The sequence below is a fragment of the Stegodyphus dumicola genome, chromosome 7 (genome assembly GCF_044657685.1).
Source record: "Stegodyphus dumicola isolate Sdum_Otavi_A_Nest chromosome 7, ASM4465768v1".
Classification (NCBI taxonomy): domain Eukaryota; kingdom Metazoa; phylum Arthropoda; class Arachnida; order Araneae; family Eresidae; genus Stegodyphus; species Stegodyphus dumicola.
The window spans coordinates 131596843-131615015 of record NC_140774.1 but is presented as its reverse complement, the minus strand read 5'-3'; the positions used below and the strand labels follow the sequence as shown (position 1 = coordinate 131615015).

General features: G+C 32.8%; 1 protein-coding gene across 4 annotated transcripts in view; it reads right to left on the bottom strand.

Annotated features, from left to right (window-relative positions):
• rl (Mitogen-activated protein kinase rl) overlaps window positions 1–18173 on the bottom strand; it is a 105247-nt gene that overhangs the window by 72655 nt on the left and 14419 nt on the right. For 3 of the 4 annotated variants that reach the window (XM_085820814.1, XM_085820813.1, XM_085820815.1), the window contains exons 3-4: window positions 16830–16885; window positions 5121–5310 (exon numbers count right to left, since the gene is read on the bottom strand). The exons of the other annotated variant lie outside the window; for it this stretch is intronic. In XM_085820814.1, the coding sequence (XP_085676940.1) occupies window positions 5121–5310; window positions 16830–16885 (246 nt within the window). The remainder of the gene's footprint in view (window positions 1–5120; window positions 5311–16829; window positions 16886–18173) is intronic. 4 annotated transcript variants of the gene reach the window in all.

Here is an 18173-nt window from a genome sequence, read left to right as displayed (position 1 = left end):
TTACAGATTTTTAAATGCTCTAAGAAATTTTTTTTTCATATGCTAAAAACAGATTTTGTTAATAAAACTCATAGGGCAAAAGATTACATTTAGTGCTATTTTAATTAAGAATAACTGATATGTTATTCACCATAAACGCAGAAGCGGCGGCAGAATATGTTGGCAACGGACGGCAGAATTTAGGGAAGACAAAATTTTTTTTAATTGGGGAAGCACAGATCGGCAAAATTAAGGGATGAGAAGTTTTTATGATTTAGGGAAAAGCACTGGGTTCCAAAATTTAAGCGCAGTGAAAGTTTAGAACTTAGGAATGCGCTTTGTAGCTGAATTTAGGACCCGTAGAGACTGCACCAGGCGGTACTGAGTGTCTGCCCTAGATAGAGCCTTAAGTATATGTGGGAGTTTATTTATTCAAGACTCAGTTTTGAGCATGCGCAAGAAATAAACATAGTTATAGTAAATAACAAAACTAATACAATTCAGGCTTAATTCAGTACACAATAGGAGCAAGACAAAATTTAGCAAAACAACTTGGCTTTCGTCGCCAATCTTGAGATATACAGCCAATAATGTATAACGGACACTACTAAGCTAGGCTAAAATTATCTTTACTGATTCTAAGGCATTTCAGTTAATGTAGCAGACTGCGCTGCTCCCTAATCTTCTAATTTGAACCAGCTTATTATTTTTTGCAGACTGTTATTATTATGGCAATTTCATAAAAACTAGGCTTGAACTTTCGATTATGTTGAAAAGAGTTTAAATTCTGGAGCTGCCAAAAGATCTACAAGGCGAAACCACGTTTCAATGTCCATTAAACAAAAAGTGGAATTGCTGCAAAAAATGGATAAAGGCATATCCATCTCAAAATTATGTGAAAAGTATGGAATTGGAGCTTTTTGAATTTTTTGAGGAAGCAACTTAAACAACTTACACTGAAAGAAATGTTTAATAAAGTAAAGAAATAAACATTGAGCTTTTTTTCTTTTTCTTTCTTTCTTTCTTTTTTCTTTTTTTTTTTTTGTAAATTTTGATACCCCTTAGATCACAATTGTTCTTTATTTCATAAATTACAATTTCATATTTTTAACTGTATAATTGCTGCATGCCATCTTACCAGATTTAAATTGATGATCTAATATCCAGAAAAATCCCAAATCCGTAATCGCCAAAGTCCCAATGAGTTCGGATTTCAGACTTTGTACTGTAATGGCAAAATGGAAAGGTGCCCCATCCTGTTGGTAGACAACAGTATCAATAATGCCATCTGATACTACCTGTGGCTCAAGATATTGTTGCATATCAATATTAATTTCTCCAGTGATGGTCCTTTCTGCACACATGAAAAGTCCACAGAGTTTAGACTTAATTATTCCAATCCATACATTAACTTTAGGTGTGGTTCCCTGAAATTCGTATAACCCATTTGATTGTTCATCAGCCCTCATTTGGCAATTATGCCTATTAACATGGCCACTGAGATGGAATGTGCTTTCGTTGCTAAAGAGAACATTCTCCATTAAGTTCTCATTATCTACAGCTTCCAACAAATCATAACACGACCTGCTGAGCTGCATAGTCCTCGGCTTCAAGCTTATGCACAGTTTGAATGTGATATCCAATTCCTGCAAGCTACACTTAATCACTTCTTGTACACTTTGCTCAACTTGTGGTATTATCGAAGGTCTCCCAGAACAGTCATCTTTAACACTACCACTTCACTTGAATTTTTTTAATTAAGATTTTAATACCTGCTTTGATAGGGGCTTGTTTTCTGAATTTGCGGGCAAAGTCCTTCTGCACCTTTTGATACGTTAATCGATGTCTACGGGAACAAACAATGGCTATTCTTTCCTCTGTTGATAGCATTCTTTCAGATTGCCTCCAAAGAAATTGGAATTAGAACGCGTTTCTCAAAAATGTATAGAGACTTTACAAACACTCTGTATTTTGAGACACTTTTCCACTTTACCTGAGAATCAGGCTTTAATGTAAAGACTGTTTTATTCTAAGATCTCTTTTAAGGTGATTCTATTTAAATAGATAAAATGCCTTTTAAAGAAATCCATTATATAATAGGTAAACAAAAATTAATGTAAGAATTGTTAACAGTGTATTAATCTGAAACCATTTCAGATGACATAGTGCAAAAGTATTCCTGTACCTTAAATAAATTCATATTTTCAGTATCTGAAAAGTAATACCCATTTCAAATATAACAACATATTATTTTAACAATTCCATAATGAATTAAAAACATTTTATATAGAATTAAACGTCAACGTTTTTCTACATGTCAAAGTGAGGGAGGTGCGAAATCAAAAAATTATGTTTTGTAAATAAAGTGTGTGTGTGTGTGGGGGGGGATTCATAAGAACTCTCATGTACAAGCATACAAAAATAATAAAGAATACAGAAAATTTCTTCCCTCTTTTAATGAAATTCATCTTCTTTGCACATTAAATCTCAGTTTATTAGGATATTTCCCTTCAAATTTTTTAATGGGCAGGTACTTAAATTAATTTGGCAAATATCAATTACAGTCAAAAGTCGTTAATCCGGACTCGTCGGGACTTCGGCGATTCCGGATTATCGATTTTTCCGGATTATAGATGATCAGTTTAAATCTCGTAAGATGGCATGCAGAAATTCTAAACTTAAAAATATGAAACCGTAATTTATGAAATAAAGAACAATTATGATCTAAAGGGTATCAAAATTTACAAAAAAAGAGCTTAATATTTATTTGTTTACTTTATTAAACATTTCTTTCAATGTAAGTTATTTAAGTTGCTTCATTTTATGTGATAATACATTCTCTTTAATTCTACAAACAGACATAATTTCTTGTTCAGTTACAAAGTTCCACTGTTCAAGTCCCGTTAATTGCTGTGCCGAGTATACCGACTAACTTGTCAATTGAAATTTTTTTCGTTTTCACTAATCTCTCTGTCACATTCTTCATGTCTGTATCCATTTTTTGCAGCAATTCCACTTTTTGTTTGTTGGACATCGAAACATACTTTCGTTTTGTAGATCCTTTGGAAGTTCCAGCATCGGAAATTCTATTTGACATAACCGAAAGTTCAAGTTTACTTTTATAAAATTGCTCTTACAGTCTGCAAAAAATAATAAGCGGGATCCAATTCGAAGATTAAGGAGCAACGCAATCATTAACATTAACTGAAATAGATAATTTTAGCTTACACCGTCCGTTATACATTAAACGCGCATGCGAAAACGTATTCTGCACTTGCGCACATGCATATGCGCAGTAGTCAAGGTCTTACGCGCACGCGTAAAAAAGCCTGTTCGCATGTGCCAACGCGGCGCATGCGCAGAAAGTTTTTAGCTTTGAGGTCCGGATTATAGATCATTCCGGATTATGGGTGTCCGAATTAACGACTTTTGACTGTACAATGAGTTAATGTGACACAAGGCAACACATTCTTAAACAGAAGCCTCCCTACTGAAAGCCAGAAGTTTAGCATTAGACTGTAAACAGACTGTTGACTATCTCTATAGGGGTGCAAAAGATAGTTCCATCCATCAAACAAAGGCCCTCTTAATGAGGGCATTAGCAAATTAGGGAAATTTCATTCTTGGACATAAGAGAACACGTTTAGTAAACCTCTGCATTGTTTTAGTAGGCTGTATGTTTGTATTTAATTTAATCTTGACTTTTTCTCTTCGGTTTTCATTATGCCTTTAAAATGTTGTGTGCCTTTAGCGGGGAAATTATAACTGAGATTCAATTTTAAATTATAACAGCAGCACAACGTTTTATGGTTTAAACATTACAATATGTATACTTTTCTGTTATCAGGACCAGAATCAGAAATGCATGATATTACACATATATGCAATCACACATGAACATATAAATCTGTATATACATTTTTTAATCTTGTCCTGATAACAGAAAAATACCATCCTTTGTTAGGTGTAAGAAAATGGTGGTTAACTCCATTTATTTTATTAGATTGATCTACAATATATCTTTTTTATCTTAATACATGTCAACATAGCCTTTGTTAATGAACTACTTCAGTTTAATTTTGTATGCTTTCATTTTTTTTTTTTTTTTTTTTTTTTTTTCCCCCAGCCTGATGTATATAACTTGAAAGAAACAGTGATTGCATTGTCACTTTCCAGTTTCTCATAGCTATAAAAATGATTTTTCATATTCTTATGTATGGCCGTTTTCGTTTCTTTGAAACTAATCTTGTAAATTGTTATTTATATTGCAATGACTAGTACACCTACTTTCAAGTGATTACAGCTCTATTTAAGAAATTTGAAGACGCAGCATTCTTTCTTTATGCTGAGCAAAAATCTTAACATGACTCAGAACTATCTATAGCCAGTATATTTTTAATTAAAATCCCTTTAGAAACAAAACAAAATACAGATGCAGCTGTCAATAATGTAACTGAATATGGTCTTGCAATTTTCAACAGCCATTCTTTTTATTTAACCTTCATGTTAATATTATAAATCAGGACTAAATTTCACATTCTGATTTAGATTGTCTTCAAAAATATCTAATTTATTATGTTTAAAATCACCATTTCTTTTTAAAGGAGTTCAAATGCTCAAAATGCATTTTAAATGATGCATTACAAATTTTATCACAATGTACATAAATAGATGCAATCAAATCACAATAAAAACGTATGTTTCTAATTCATAGTTATTATCAGTATTTAAGCAGAAAATCACTAGCAGTTCTTTTTATCATTTAAATATAATTCAAAGCAGTTATGTTTACAATTTCAAACTTACTTATATTAGCTAAACAAATGTTTTTAATCATCAATTCAAGAAAATGAATTGTTAATATTGTACAAAAGTATTTAGGCAATTTAAAAAAATTTTTTTTAAATGTTACCACTGAATATGGTTTTTAGAAAGCCAATTTATAAATAATATATACTTTGAATGTTATTTTTTAAATTATGCAAAATAATCGAAGCATGTTGAAATGAAAATCTGATTTATAATGTAATATGTACATTAAAAAAACTTAAAAATATCAAATTTAAATCAGAAATATTACATTAAGAACAATGATATGCATTAATACACATAATTATAAACATTTTATAAAGAATTCTCACCTTTAAGTCACATGTTGTGTTCAACAACAAATTACTAGGCTTCAAATCTCGATGTAATACATTTGCAGAGTGAATGTATTTTAAACCTCTCAAAATCTGGTATAAAAAATAACAGATATGATCATTTCCAAGTTTTTGTGTCTTTAAAAGTTTATAAAGGTCTGTTTCCATTAGACACTGAACAATATAACTAATAATACGTTAAGGAAATTACACAGAAACTTTGATACTTATTCATTAGCTAAGTGCAAAATAATTTCATGATTCTTAGCATGGAAATGTCAAACAAGGTCCCTTTGTTAAATTAAGTTGTTACATATATGGTCAATAGTCTTCTGGATCTATAACACTACATTTTTGATTAATTTTGAAGTTCTCAAATCCATTGTGAAGATTTTTAGAAACGTGAATATATGTAATTTAGTGCAATAATTAGGTACTCGATAAAGAAACAGGGTTCATAGCCACATTTTGGTTAAAAAAATAAGCACCTGTCTAATTACAATATACACAACTGCATAACCTTTAAAGAAAAATTAGACTTATAATTTAAAATATAAGCAATGCAATATTTATTAAGAGAATGAGCATTACCTCAACCATGGAAAGCAATTAACTTTTTTTTTTTTAAATTTTAAATGACAGTTCAATTTACAGAATTAGTTTAGAATAAGAGCGAAAAAAAAAAAAAAAAACTATGCAGAACTAAACTATATTACAAGATTTAATGATGAAATTTCAGTTAAAAATATAGAAAATAAATAATAATAAGCCATATTAATTGCATTCGCCTGGCACCTAATAATAAATAGAATTTATTTTTCCACTCATATTAATATTTAAATAATTTAACTTAAATCAAAATTCTGAACATTTTCTAAATTTTCATTGCATAACAGTTTTTCCTTAACATATATTCCAAGCAAAGTAATTTAAGTAAAAAAGAGGAACATTTCTGAAATCAGGAGATCGGAAATTGCTTCATGCAGTCGTTCTTTAACAGTAAAAGCTTAACTAACCTGCATATTCGGAAATTGCCGAATATTCCGTCGAGCGTAACTGGAAAAAGAGGAGGGGGGGGGGAGATTGTAGCCGTTCTTTACATTTCTCGGCTAAATAAATGATTTTGACATTTCGATATGTGCATCATATAAAAATAGACCAATGGAACTGAAAAATATTCTGCTTAGCAAACACAGTAAAACTCTTTTAAGTGTTCATAAACAAATCTCGGACAGAACATCAAAATTAATTATCTCTGCGAAATATCACAAATGTTGTTGCGCAATACATGCGCCGCAATTCTTCCCTACGTGATATTACGCAATCGGAATCAACAGCTACCGGTATTGGGAGAATAAAGAACTAAATAACTGGGGTGTTTTTCATTCTAATTTTCAACAGACGGCGTTAAATTTTCGGAATACAATCATTCTTTGCTTGGGTTGGTAGACCGCAGAACTTTTAGTCCTATTCAATCCAGATTGGAAAGTGACACACACACACAAAAAAAAGGTCTGTTGCTTGTTTTGCAGCAAACTGTAACAGTTTTAATATTCGAGATTTTGCGGAAAAAGGGGAGAATATCCCAATCTTCATACTGTATAATGTATTGTCCAAAAAAACAAAATTATTTTGACTATTCGATTACTTTCCCTTTATTTAAGCCATTCTGAATATTATTCCTTAGAAAGCTAATCTTTGTTAAAACACAACCATTTTTTGAAAGTTTACTATACTTCAGCAGTTAGTGCAAATATGTTATTATAAACATTCATACATATGCTCATAATATAAGCATAACAATCATAATAAACATGAATATGAACTGACCAAGCGGAACGAGAATGAAAACTATTAAGATCTTGATAGAAATTCAAACGTGTGTAGTATTTGGGTGGGAGGAAAAGAATGCCGAATGTACCGGAATTTTCTACTGCTTTCACAATTCTTTGACCAATAGAACGACGGGCACCTGTCTGTACTGTTCGCGCACACCAAAGGTTATGTTAATGGAAAGAAAGGGGAAAAGCTATTTCCGGGAGTATGATTCACCATCCGACATTCCATATAAAGTTGTTTATTTAGTTTCGGCTTTGGTACGGGGAAAAATAGCGCATTCATTAAAAAAAAAAAAGCACTAAAAGCAAAAAATAAGCACTAAAAACAAAAAAATAAGGGCTTTAAAGAAAAAGTAAGCACCTATAAGGGCTTTTATATTTTATTTTCAAATATAAGGATTTATAAGCAATAATAAGGACCGCTACGAACCCTGTCCAATCGTAGGCACTTGCCTATTCAGCATTGGCAACACCCAAGGCCATATCTGGTTGCCATTTTATTGTGGAGGCACTTAATAGGCTACTATTGCCTCCTCCAAAGAGAGAGACAGTTACTACTATGCCTTCTCTGGGATTCAAACCCAGGCCTTTCAGTATCACAGTAGGCTCCGTTAATTACTACATCATTTCTGCAGGATTTACATATATGATACACAATATCAATTTTTACTTACATTATTGAAATATATATCACTTTCAAAAGGTAAATGTCTATAAAATGTAGTCCTTAGAAAAGTTTCATTATATATTACTTATAATACAGTACAAGCTGCAGTTGGATAAGCACACTGATACAAAACAAAATTTCAATTCGAGCATAAACTATCGAAGGCCTTCAATTTTTGTGAAAAAATAGCAGATGACTATGTACTATTCTGTTATTGGGACTGGCTTCACAAATGTATATACGTATTCATGCATGTATGTGTGTGTATATATATATATGTGTGTGTGTATGTATGCATGCAGTATGTATATATAACTATGCACATACATGTTCATATACAATTTTGATTATGGTCCTGATAAGAGAAGAACACAGATGAATATTTAAAAATATTAACAAGACTCAGCAACAATTCCTCTCTAAAAGTTACCAAAATTATAAATTACAAAAATAAATTCAAACCCAAGAGGCACTAATAGTAGCTGTGAATGCTCACCAGCTAACATGGTTAACACGCTGAGCAGCAATAATGCTCTCTCATTTCTAATATCTTACTGAGATATTACAAAGATACTTTTCCTATGTAATAAAAGTGAATGACACTGATATTGTCTACATAACATTAGCAATCAGATACCTTAATGTTACATAAATACATAATCATGAAAAAAAATCATTAAAATCATATGGTTTAAAGTACAAGATAAAACGTAAAACAGAATAATTATTTTTAGCCCGGATAAAAGTCTATACACACATAACTTTTTCTACATCTGTCATAATTATTTTGCGCATGCGTGAAATATCTGTTGCCGAAAAGCCTCAAAGCTGATGTCGAAGTTCGAACAGGTTTGACGGTCACATTACATCTATGGAGCCTCTCCTTTTTTACATAGACTTTCTTTAACTCGGTCGACACACGTGTCGGTATTGGTGCTACTCTGTATAAACGTGTCGATATCGGTGCTTAAAACTATTTGCTTAAAAAAATACCTTGGAAAATATGACTACAGAAAACAAGATATTAAGCTATACTATTCAGTATAAACTAGGAGTGTGAAACTACGCCAAAGTGCATGGAAACAGAGCAGCAGCAAGGCATTTCGGTCCACTGCCTACCGAAAAAATGATACGTACTTGGCGACTGCAGGAAGATCAACTGAAGACTGCTAAAAAACAAAAATATAACCTTCGATGCCCAGCTCCATCTTGGCCCGAACGCTGTAAAAATGTGAGCGATAGATAAGAGGAAATCTGGGATAAGTGTTTCAACTAAAATGATAATCATTGAGGCGAAAGGATTTGCAGAAAAACATGGGAATCAGAACTTTTCAGGGGCTGACGGCTGGTGCTACAGGTTCATGAAAAGGCAAGGCTTATCACACGAAAACAACTATTGCACAGAAAATGCCAGCAGATTATGAAGAAAAAATACTAGCATTTCATAGGTTTGTTATAAATGCATGCAAGAAAACGTTTTTTGAGCTCGGTCAAATAGGAAATAGGGATGAAATTCCACTCACATTTGATGTACTATTCAACAAGACTGTGAGTATTAAAGGGTCTAAATCAATAACCATAAAAACCATAGGTCATGAAAAAACCCAATATACGGTAGTTCTAACATGTTGTGCTGATGGCACAAAACTACTGCCGTTTTTCATATTCAAAAGAAAAACTTCAACAGGTGTAATTGTTCATGTTCGTCCAGAAGGTTGGATGGACGAAGATGGAATGAAACTGTGGTTACAGAACGTATGGGCGAGGCGACCTGGTGGACTCTTAAAAAAAACCCTCTCTTTTGGTTTTGGATATCAGTTTAGCACCCATAGAACTAAAATTATAAAGAATAAAGCGAGAGAATTAAAAACCCAGATAGCTGATAGGAGAGCCACATCACGTGCTCAGGTAAAATGAAGCAGCCCTCTATTTCACAAGTGTGCTAGTGGGTAAAAAGACCTTGGGAAGACATAAAGGCTGAAGTAATTGTTAAGTCCTTTAACCCCTTCGCGCCGACTGTCACGTATACATGCCAAAAACGAACACACTTACCTACCGGCCGACATGCAGGCGTGCCAGACCATTGTTGCATTCTCTACCGACTGTCACGTATTTGTGCCAGTACCCTGGAACGTTTTTCAAACTATAATTTCTGCCACAAGATGGCACTGTATGTCCATATGGTTTCAGATACATGTACATTAGACCTTCTACTCGAAATGAAAGAAGCATGACTCACATACACGTGTTTTTGATTATATAAACAAACGGGGAACTAAATGTTTCCGAATGGCGTGATTTATGACGTCTCTTTAAATCGCACGTGGTAGTTGTTTATTGTTAGTAGAAGTTTTATATGCGCTAAAGCTTTGAGTATTTCGGTTTACAGTTCAGTTTTTAGAAAATAATTAGATCTTGTTAGACGTGAATTCTTTCTGTTTTTACTGTTTCAATGTCGAAGTGTCGAAAATGTTTAACAGAGCATGAGATAGCAGAAATGATGCAAAATATTTCAGATATTGATTCTGAAAGATTAACTGAAAGATATTTTCCAAAACTTTGTTCAGAAGAGACTGATAAGAAAATGAGACGACGATGCTTCGTTTGTTCACATTCACGGAAAAATCCTCCAAAACGGCAAATGAGTTATTACGAGTTCAAGGAATGTAACGCAGGACTGTGTGTAGATCCATGTATCAAATTTTTCATACGAAAAGAGAATTTTAAGTAATACATTTAGTTTTCAGATGTATAATGTTAAAAGTCATAAAATGGTGAGTAATTAAAATGTGTAAAATATGCATTTAAACAAGAAATAAGGTAATTAAAGTATATATATATAAAAATATCTATAAAGCATTATTAAACAATGCGTTGTTTGTAAACAATCGGAAATTTCATGGATTTAGGCTTAGTAGCAAAAAAAGCCCCCGGCGCTGGAGAGACGCTTGCAGAAGACACTGACAGCCTCTGCGATAAGCGTGCGTTTTCGCTACCCGGCTCGAAGGGGTTAAGAAATGTGGAATCAGTAATGCTCTTGATGGAACAGAAGACCACGCATTATTCGAAGAAGGTGATACTAGCGATGACGGAAACAGTAGTGATGGCGATATTCTCGTTTTCGATGATGATGATAGTGAAAAGAATTTTTATGGTTTTGAAAGTTCTTAAATTCTAATTTTATGATAGGCAACGTTTTCCTTGAATCTGTTCTTTTTTTTTTTTTTATTTCTGCTTTATTTTGTATTATGTTTGATCGCTTGCCGTTCATTCATTTATTCATTATTGAAATTTACATATCATGTTCAAAATAGCTTGCAGTTTGTTAATTTTTCTTAATAAAAATGTTTGGTAATTGCATTCAATGATTGTTTATTTGGCTTTTATGAAACATGAGACTAAAAGAAACCACATTTTAAGTTACTGTGGTACCACGCTTTCGTGTGGACTATTAAAACTTTTTTTCCTTGTGTGTGTCCTTCTAACTAACGGTGTGTCTTATATGCTGTCAAATACGGTAACAAGCTGCCCAAACAGGAAAAGTGGTTAGAGACTGACTGCTGTACCAAAGGGCCCAGGTTAAAATCCTGGAGAAGGCAGAGATGTAATTTGTCTGTCCCATCACAGGAGGCAACAGTAGCCCACCTACAACAGGTGCTTCCATAAGAAAGTGACTGCTGCTTTAGGCCTTGGTAGTGGCCAACATCTACGGATGTCTCCGTGCGCGTTTCCAATAAATGACGAAATTTACGAATTTAAAAAAAATATGCATGTAAGAATTGCATAATATATATATTTTTTACATTATTTTACAAACTAAATTATCAGAAAAAATTAAAAAATAAACATTTATGTAATTTTTCTATAGCAGTAAAAGTATAAGTACCTACATAATAAGGATGTTAAGCTACATGGATTAAAATACTCAGTAAAATAAGGATTTAAAAAAAAAAAAGACTGTTTTTTTTTTTTTTTTTTTAAATTTCAAAGAACAAATATTTTTTGTGACACTGTTCAAAGCATGTTTTGTCTTTTTGTACATGCGTAGACCCACATTGCACGTTTCGCACATGTATCTTCTTCTATGATGTTTCTTCCTTGTGCTACAAAATGTACACTGATTGGATCTAAATTTCACTGGTTATGTCCAGCGTTATTTAGTTTCTTTTCATCTGGCACATGAAATTTGTGTTTTTTTTTTTTTTATGTTAATAGGGGGAGGGGGCTTGGTCTTTTTGGCTTTGGTACGGATCATTCGTTTCCCATTCATATTTATTTTATTCGTATTTAGTCTCAAAATATTCAGAAAATATTTTTAATTTAAATAAAACTTTATGCGATTTCTATTTTTAATTACAGCAAAATATATTTATATTAAATTTAAACCACAGGAAATATTTATAAAATCACAATACTAGCTTGGGGAGCAAGTGTGTTGAGGTCAGAGAAAAGTCTCTGGAAAAGAAAGACCTTTTTACTGGGCAGGTGCATCTATTGTTTAGTAATAAAATAACTCTGATTTCCAAATCCCTTTTCTATATCCAGGTAAAAATACACATTCCTATTTGAGAAGCAAGCAAACGCCATTGTGAAGAGGAGTGGTTTCAAGGTGCGACCACCAAGCCTCTAGAGCAGGGATGTCAAACTTATAGGTACACTTGGGCCAAACAAACAAGGTTTAACTTTAGGCGGACCGCAAAAAAAAAAAAAAAAAAAAAAAAAAAAAATCATAGAAACGTTTATTATTGTATTATTCGAAATAAATCTACATATATATATATATTTATATAGAAAAGAACAAGAAAAATTTAACGTTTACGTCCTGATACTTTACATCTCTTCTCTGCTATTATCTTTCCTAATTTGGGAGAAATTTTGTTTGCAGTGATAACTTTCAACGCTGACCCAAGGTGAGCATCATTAATACGGTTTCTAATAGGAGACTTATTATCTTTCGTGACTGAAAATAACTGCTCGCACCGATAAGTGCTACCAAACATGGAAATACTTTCATATGCGAATTTTCGAGTATTTTCAAACCTGGCTGATAAGTATTTGTAAAATTCAGGCACGCCCACTTCAATGAATTTTGCTTTCAAATTTGAGTTGCATTGAATCTCGATCACCTCCATTTGCATATGGCTGGGTACTGAGTCAATACTTATTGAGAAAATCAAAGAAAACAAAAAAAATTTGTCTTCGAGGAAACTAAAATCATTAAACCTCGTTTCAAATTCAGTTGTTAAATTTGCAATTTTTTCTGCGTATTTTTGATACGAACAAGTATCATCTAAACTTGATTTGTTCATGCTGCACGTCGGGAAGTGCGTCAAATCTTCATTTTTAAGTTGTTTTCCCCAAAGAACTAGTTGACATTTGAATGCTTTAATTATGTCAAACATGTTCGTAATGATATGATCTTTTCCTTGTAACGATAAATTTAAATTGGTTAAGTGTTTGGTTATATCAACCAAAACAGATAAATCTTGTATCCATATTGTATCGTAAAACAAACTTACGTCTTGATTTTTTGTTTTTAAAAACTGACATATTTCTTCTTTCAAATCCTAGAATTGTTTGAGAATCTTGGAGCAAGATAACCAATGTACCTCGGTATAGTAGGACAAACCCGAATATTCACTATCTAACTCACTTAAGAAAGCAGTGAATTGAGCTGTTTTAAACCTCGAGATCTTATAAAATTTATAACTTTTTTTATATATGACAAAACATTCTCCATATTTATTACTTTCGTGCATAGAACTTCTTGATATATAATACAATGCATATGATGAATGTTTGAACCGTGAATTTCACTAAGTTTTTTTCTTAGTAATGCTACGAAGCCCTTGTTTTTCCCGATCATTGATGGAGCGCCATCTGTAGCTACAGAATTTAATTTTGCCAAAGGTAGATTGTATTTCTGCAGAAGTCCAAAAACACAAGTAAATATATCTTCTCCTGTGGTAGTACCAGGCATAGGTATTAGTTCCAGTAATTCCTCAAAAATGTTAAAATTCTTGTCACAAGAACGAAGAAACACTGCTAATTGAGCTTTGCCATTAATGTCCGTGCTCTCGTCACAGGCAATGGAGAAACTTTCGAAACTAGATGATTTTGCTTTGATCTGATCACTTAAATTCGCGGCTAAATCAGTAACTCTTTCTGCAACTATATTTCGAGGCAATGAAATTGATTGAAAAGCCTTCACATTTCCAGGACAAATAATTTCTCCAGCTTTCATTAGGCATTCCTTGATGAAATCACCGTGAGTAAAAGGCTTCGAATGTTTAGCTATCAACTCGGACAAGACGTAGCTTGCATGTACCGCCGCTTCACTTTCTTGCAATACTTTACTAAACATGGACTGTTGCTTTTTCACTCCTAACTTGAGCTCTTTCAACTTTTCTTCTCTCATTAATCCTTCGTAATTGTTATATTTCGATTTGTGTTGTTCGTAATGACGTTTAATATTATATAACTTTGATACATTAATAGTATTATTACATATCAAGCAGATTATTTTATCTTTTATTTCACAGCAAAAATATTCTAATTCCCATTTTACTTGGAGTATTCTATGTTCGTCAGCGATTTTTCGTTTAATTTTACTACCACTTGGTTTTGATATAGACATACTGAATACAAAGGGCTGGAATAAACACGGTTAACGTTAAAATGTTAACAAAAATTTATTCTTTCTACAAGAGATAAATCAAAATGCTGAAATATTTCTTCAAAAATATTCTAACAATATCACAAAATGTCAAATGTTTAGCAAAAATCAATTCAAAACACAAACTAATTCTATCTCACAGCGAAATCGCTACAAATCAATCACAGCATTAAGTAAACAAACAGTTCGCTAGAACTACAGCTACTACTGAGACGAGTTGTTTGTTCTCGGCTTTTATAAGCTTTATAATTAATTTCTCGAATATACTGGAAACATCTATAAATATCTGGATTTTTGGGGATGGCAACAGCAATTACGAGATATTTATTTATTAGGTATTAAATGAATGCACTGTTCTATTTTTAACCTTCCAATGCGGCTGTCTTTTCAAAAATCGCCTGCGTTGCTAAGGCAACATGAAGCAAATCTAATTACAATTCTAAATAAAAAAAAACTAAATAAATAAATAACTATGAAACCCATAACAATATGAATTAAGTAATAATTAATAATAAAGCAAAGTGCATGCACCAATACATCGTATAAAATTATGATTGGAAAACTGAGACCATGAGTTCGGCCACATTCGGCTATCGGGGGATGCGTACAAGTTCTGAGTGCACGTGTCCCCTAAAAGCCGAAGGTAGCTGAACGCAAGTTTCTCACACGCATTTGTAATTTAAGTAGTGTGTGTGTCAGCTCGCTGTGAGTAATCTAACAACACTGAATAAATTATCGTTAATTACTTAACAGTAAACATTTCATTTTTTTCTTTGTCGATATGTTTTTTTATTATTATATATTATTATTTGCTGATATATTGGCCAGGCCGCAAAAATATTTGTAGTGGGCCGCGAGTTTGACATCCTTGCTCTAGAGCATTGTGTCACAATGCTCCAGTGGGGCAGTGGTCGCACCCTGAAACCACAAAGCAAACGCCATACATATAGAAGGTTTTTTTATATATGCAGTTTAATTATTGCTATTTTTTATTGTTTATGATAGAAATCATGATGTGCGATAAATAAATTTTGAAATTTAAATTTGTTTATGTTAATAAAAGAAAGTTATTTTGTCTCATTGAAAACGAATTTTAAAAGGCATCCGATTTGAAGTACTATGACCTAAAACATATATGATTCTTTAGTCCTTTTGTGCTATTTAGAGGTAAAAGATCAATAATCAATTGATTTTCACTCAAAAATTTTGGAAGGAAGAGGCGAAAAAAATTCGAAAATTGGTGGTTTCAAGGCGCGACCACCACACGTCAAAGGGTTAAAAAAAGGTATGTATTAATGAACATATTGAATATGGCCAACAAAATCGTCATAGACTGGAACAATCATCCGTAGAAACTTTGCACTCATAGCATTCTAAATGGAACTTTCAGTAAAATCAAAGGGATTAACAAAATAGTAGAAATTGACAAAAACCTTTTAAGGAATGCAAAAATGAAAAGAGTCAAATATTAAATAAAGAGGCATCAGTTCCTTCAGAATTCTGAAACAACTGGTGCAACTTTGGCAGGATCTCTAGCAGTTTTCTTGGTTCGATGGTAGCCAACATCCATGGTACATGGGATAATACGCAAGTATAATATTCTTGCGTTTTTCTTTTCTGACACCAGTTGTTACGTTATTTTCTTCCTTCACGTTCGTAGAGGGTTCGTGAGCATTTGGAGTGAATAATGACAATACTACTTGATGAAGTATCGAAACAGACTTTATTGGCCAGTATTGTCAGAACAGATCCAAAACACGCTTTACAGTTGTCGATGAACTCCTATAAACACGCTGACACGATCAGTGACACAGCCTTCAGGTTATCAGGCTATCACTGTGGAGACAGCTTCACTGCAAAGCACCAGAGTACAGCTCCCACCTCTGCTTGGTCGTTCTCGGAACTCCACGTACTCTCAAGATTCTGCACACTACAACTAGCGATGCACTTGACGCCACACAGAGCACGGCTCCTGACTCTTCGGTTCAGCCATTCTCTGAGCTCAACACGCTCTCTCGACAATGCACTAACCACGATACACTAAGAGACTCCTTCGGTGAACTCGACGACCCACTTGGCACTCGCTGGCCGGCTGTCAACTCAATCGTCTCCACACGGACTAACTAGATGAGACACACCAACTTGCACTTGACGAGGCACTCTCCCTGACTGCGGACCAGCACGGTTTATATAGCTTTCGGCTTGTGTTCAAGAACATTCTGGGATAAACCGGTAAGAATTCGTTGCAGAAGGTTCTTCATCCGTCCATGGCATATTGCCAATTTTGTCGCCAAATGGGCGATTTCCAGCCAAATGTGGCAACCCTAAAACTGCTTTGCGGGGAAGCCATCTTACCGCGCCTGTACATTTCATAACACTATTTTATCCTAAAAGCCTTTGCACTATCCTACATAATTACATTTAAATATAATATTATTATTCACGATTCCAACAATTGTAATTTCATGCACACTATACCAAAATATTATTACAATTTATCTTGAAAATAAATCACTAAAGGATACACATCTTTCATTTGGTCAATGGTTGGAGCTCTTAATATATCTCTTATGTCAATTATCTAGAAAAAAATTAAAACCTCAGTTATTAAGAAGCTGCAAAAAATAGATTTAAAAGCAATCTAATTATTTAGCAAAATACAATCCAAACAAAATTTAACCGATAAATATTTCGAAGTAATGCATAAATCCTTTTTCATCATATGCTAAAAGGAAACTCGTATTTTATGTACAGCAGTAGTTTTACACACAATGAATATCTTTGCCTATCTTTCTTTGTCTCACCCCCCAACTCTGAGAGTACAACATTAAAATTAAATGAAACGAAGAAATAAAATCGCAAAGTGTACAAAATAAATTTCATTAGAAAGCTATTATAAGCATAAAAACAAAAAATAAATACAAAGAAAAATTATTAAAATATAACAATGAAAACATTAAATTAACTGGTACTTCCTTATTATTATAGCAGCCACATATAATCCTTTGGTGATCGAGTCTGAGAATCTAATAAGTTACACATTTCAAATATGGCAATTAGGTATGCCAATTTTGGCAACTAGCCATGGTGGCTGCTTTAAGAAAAGGAAGTACCAATAACTAGTTATTTTGTTTATACACGAATATTTTCCAAAGAACTGGATACATATTTACAATGAATAACTTACAGAATTTCACCATTCTTGAAACTCCTCTAAAACAAAGCGTGCAGCTTAATTTATATGTGTTAATGATACAAATTCTTTTTCTTATAACATATGCCTTCAACAATGCAAATGTGAAATGCTACATGTTCATAAATCATTTATCATAGCAGCTGATTTAAAACATTTTTATCTCATTTCTATATTTTATATAATGAAGTACCGTAATTTGTTCCATGATAACAAATTTTTCATGTCTCTCTTTTTATAAAAGAAATATATAACTTATAATATTTTACTTGTAATAATAAAATAATTTAGTTTCAATTCCTAACTACACAAACATTTTTTTTCAACTAACTACAGAAAACATCCTTTATGAATTCTTCAATGAAAATAAAATTTTAACTCATGAAATTTAAATTGTCAAAGTACAAAAATTGTTCCATATAAAATATTTAGTATTTAGTATATTTTGTCATATACTGTATTTGACGGCATATAAGACGCACCCTTATTTAGACGGCCACACACAAGGAAAAAAAGTTTCAATAGTGTGGTTTCTTTTAGTTCTCACGTTTCGTAAAAGCCAAATAAACAATTATTGAATGCAATTACCTTCACATATAAGACTGTGTCCTTCAGGTATAAGGTGCAGGTAACTTTTTTTAGACCAAATTTAGGAAAAAAAGTGCGTCTTATATGC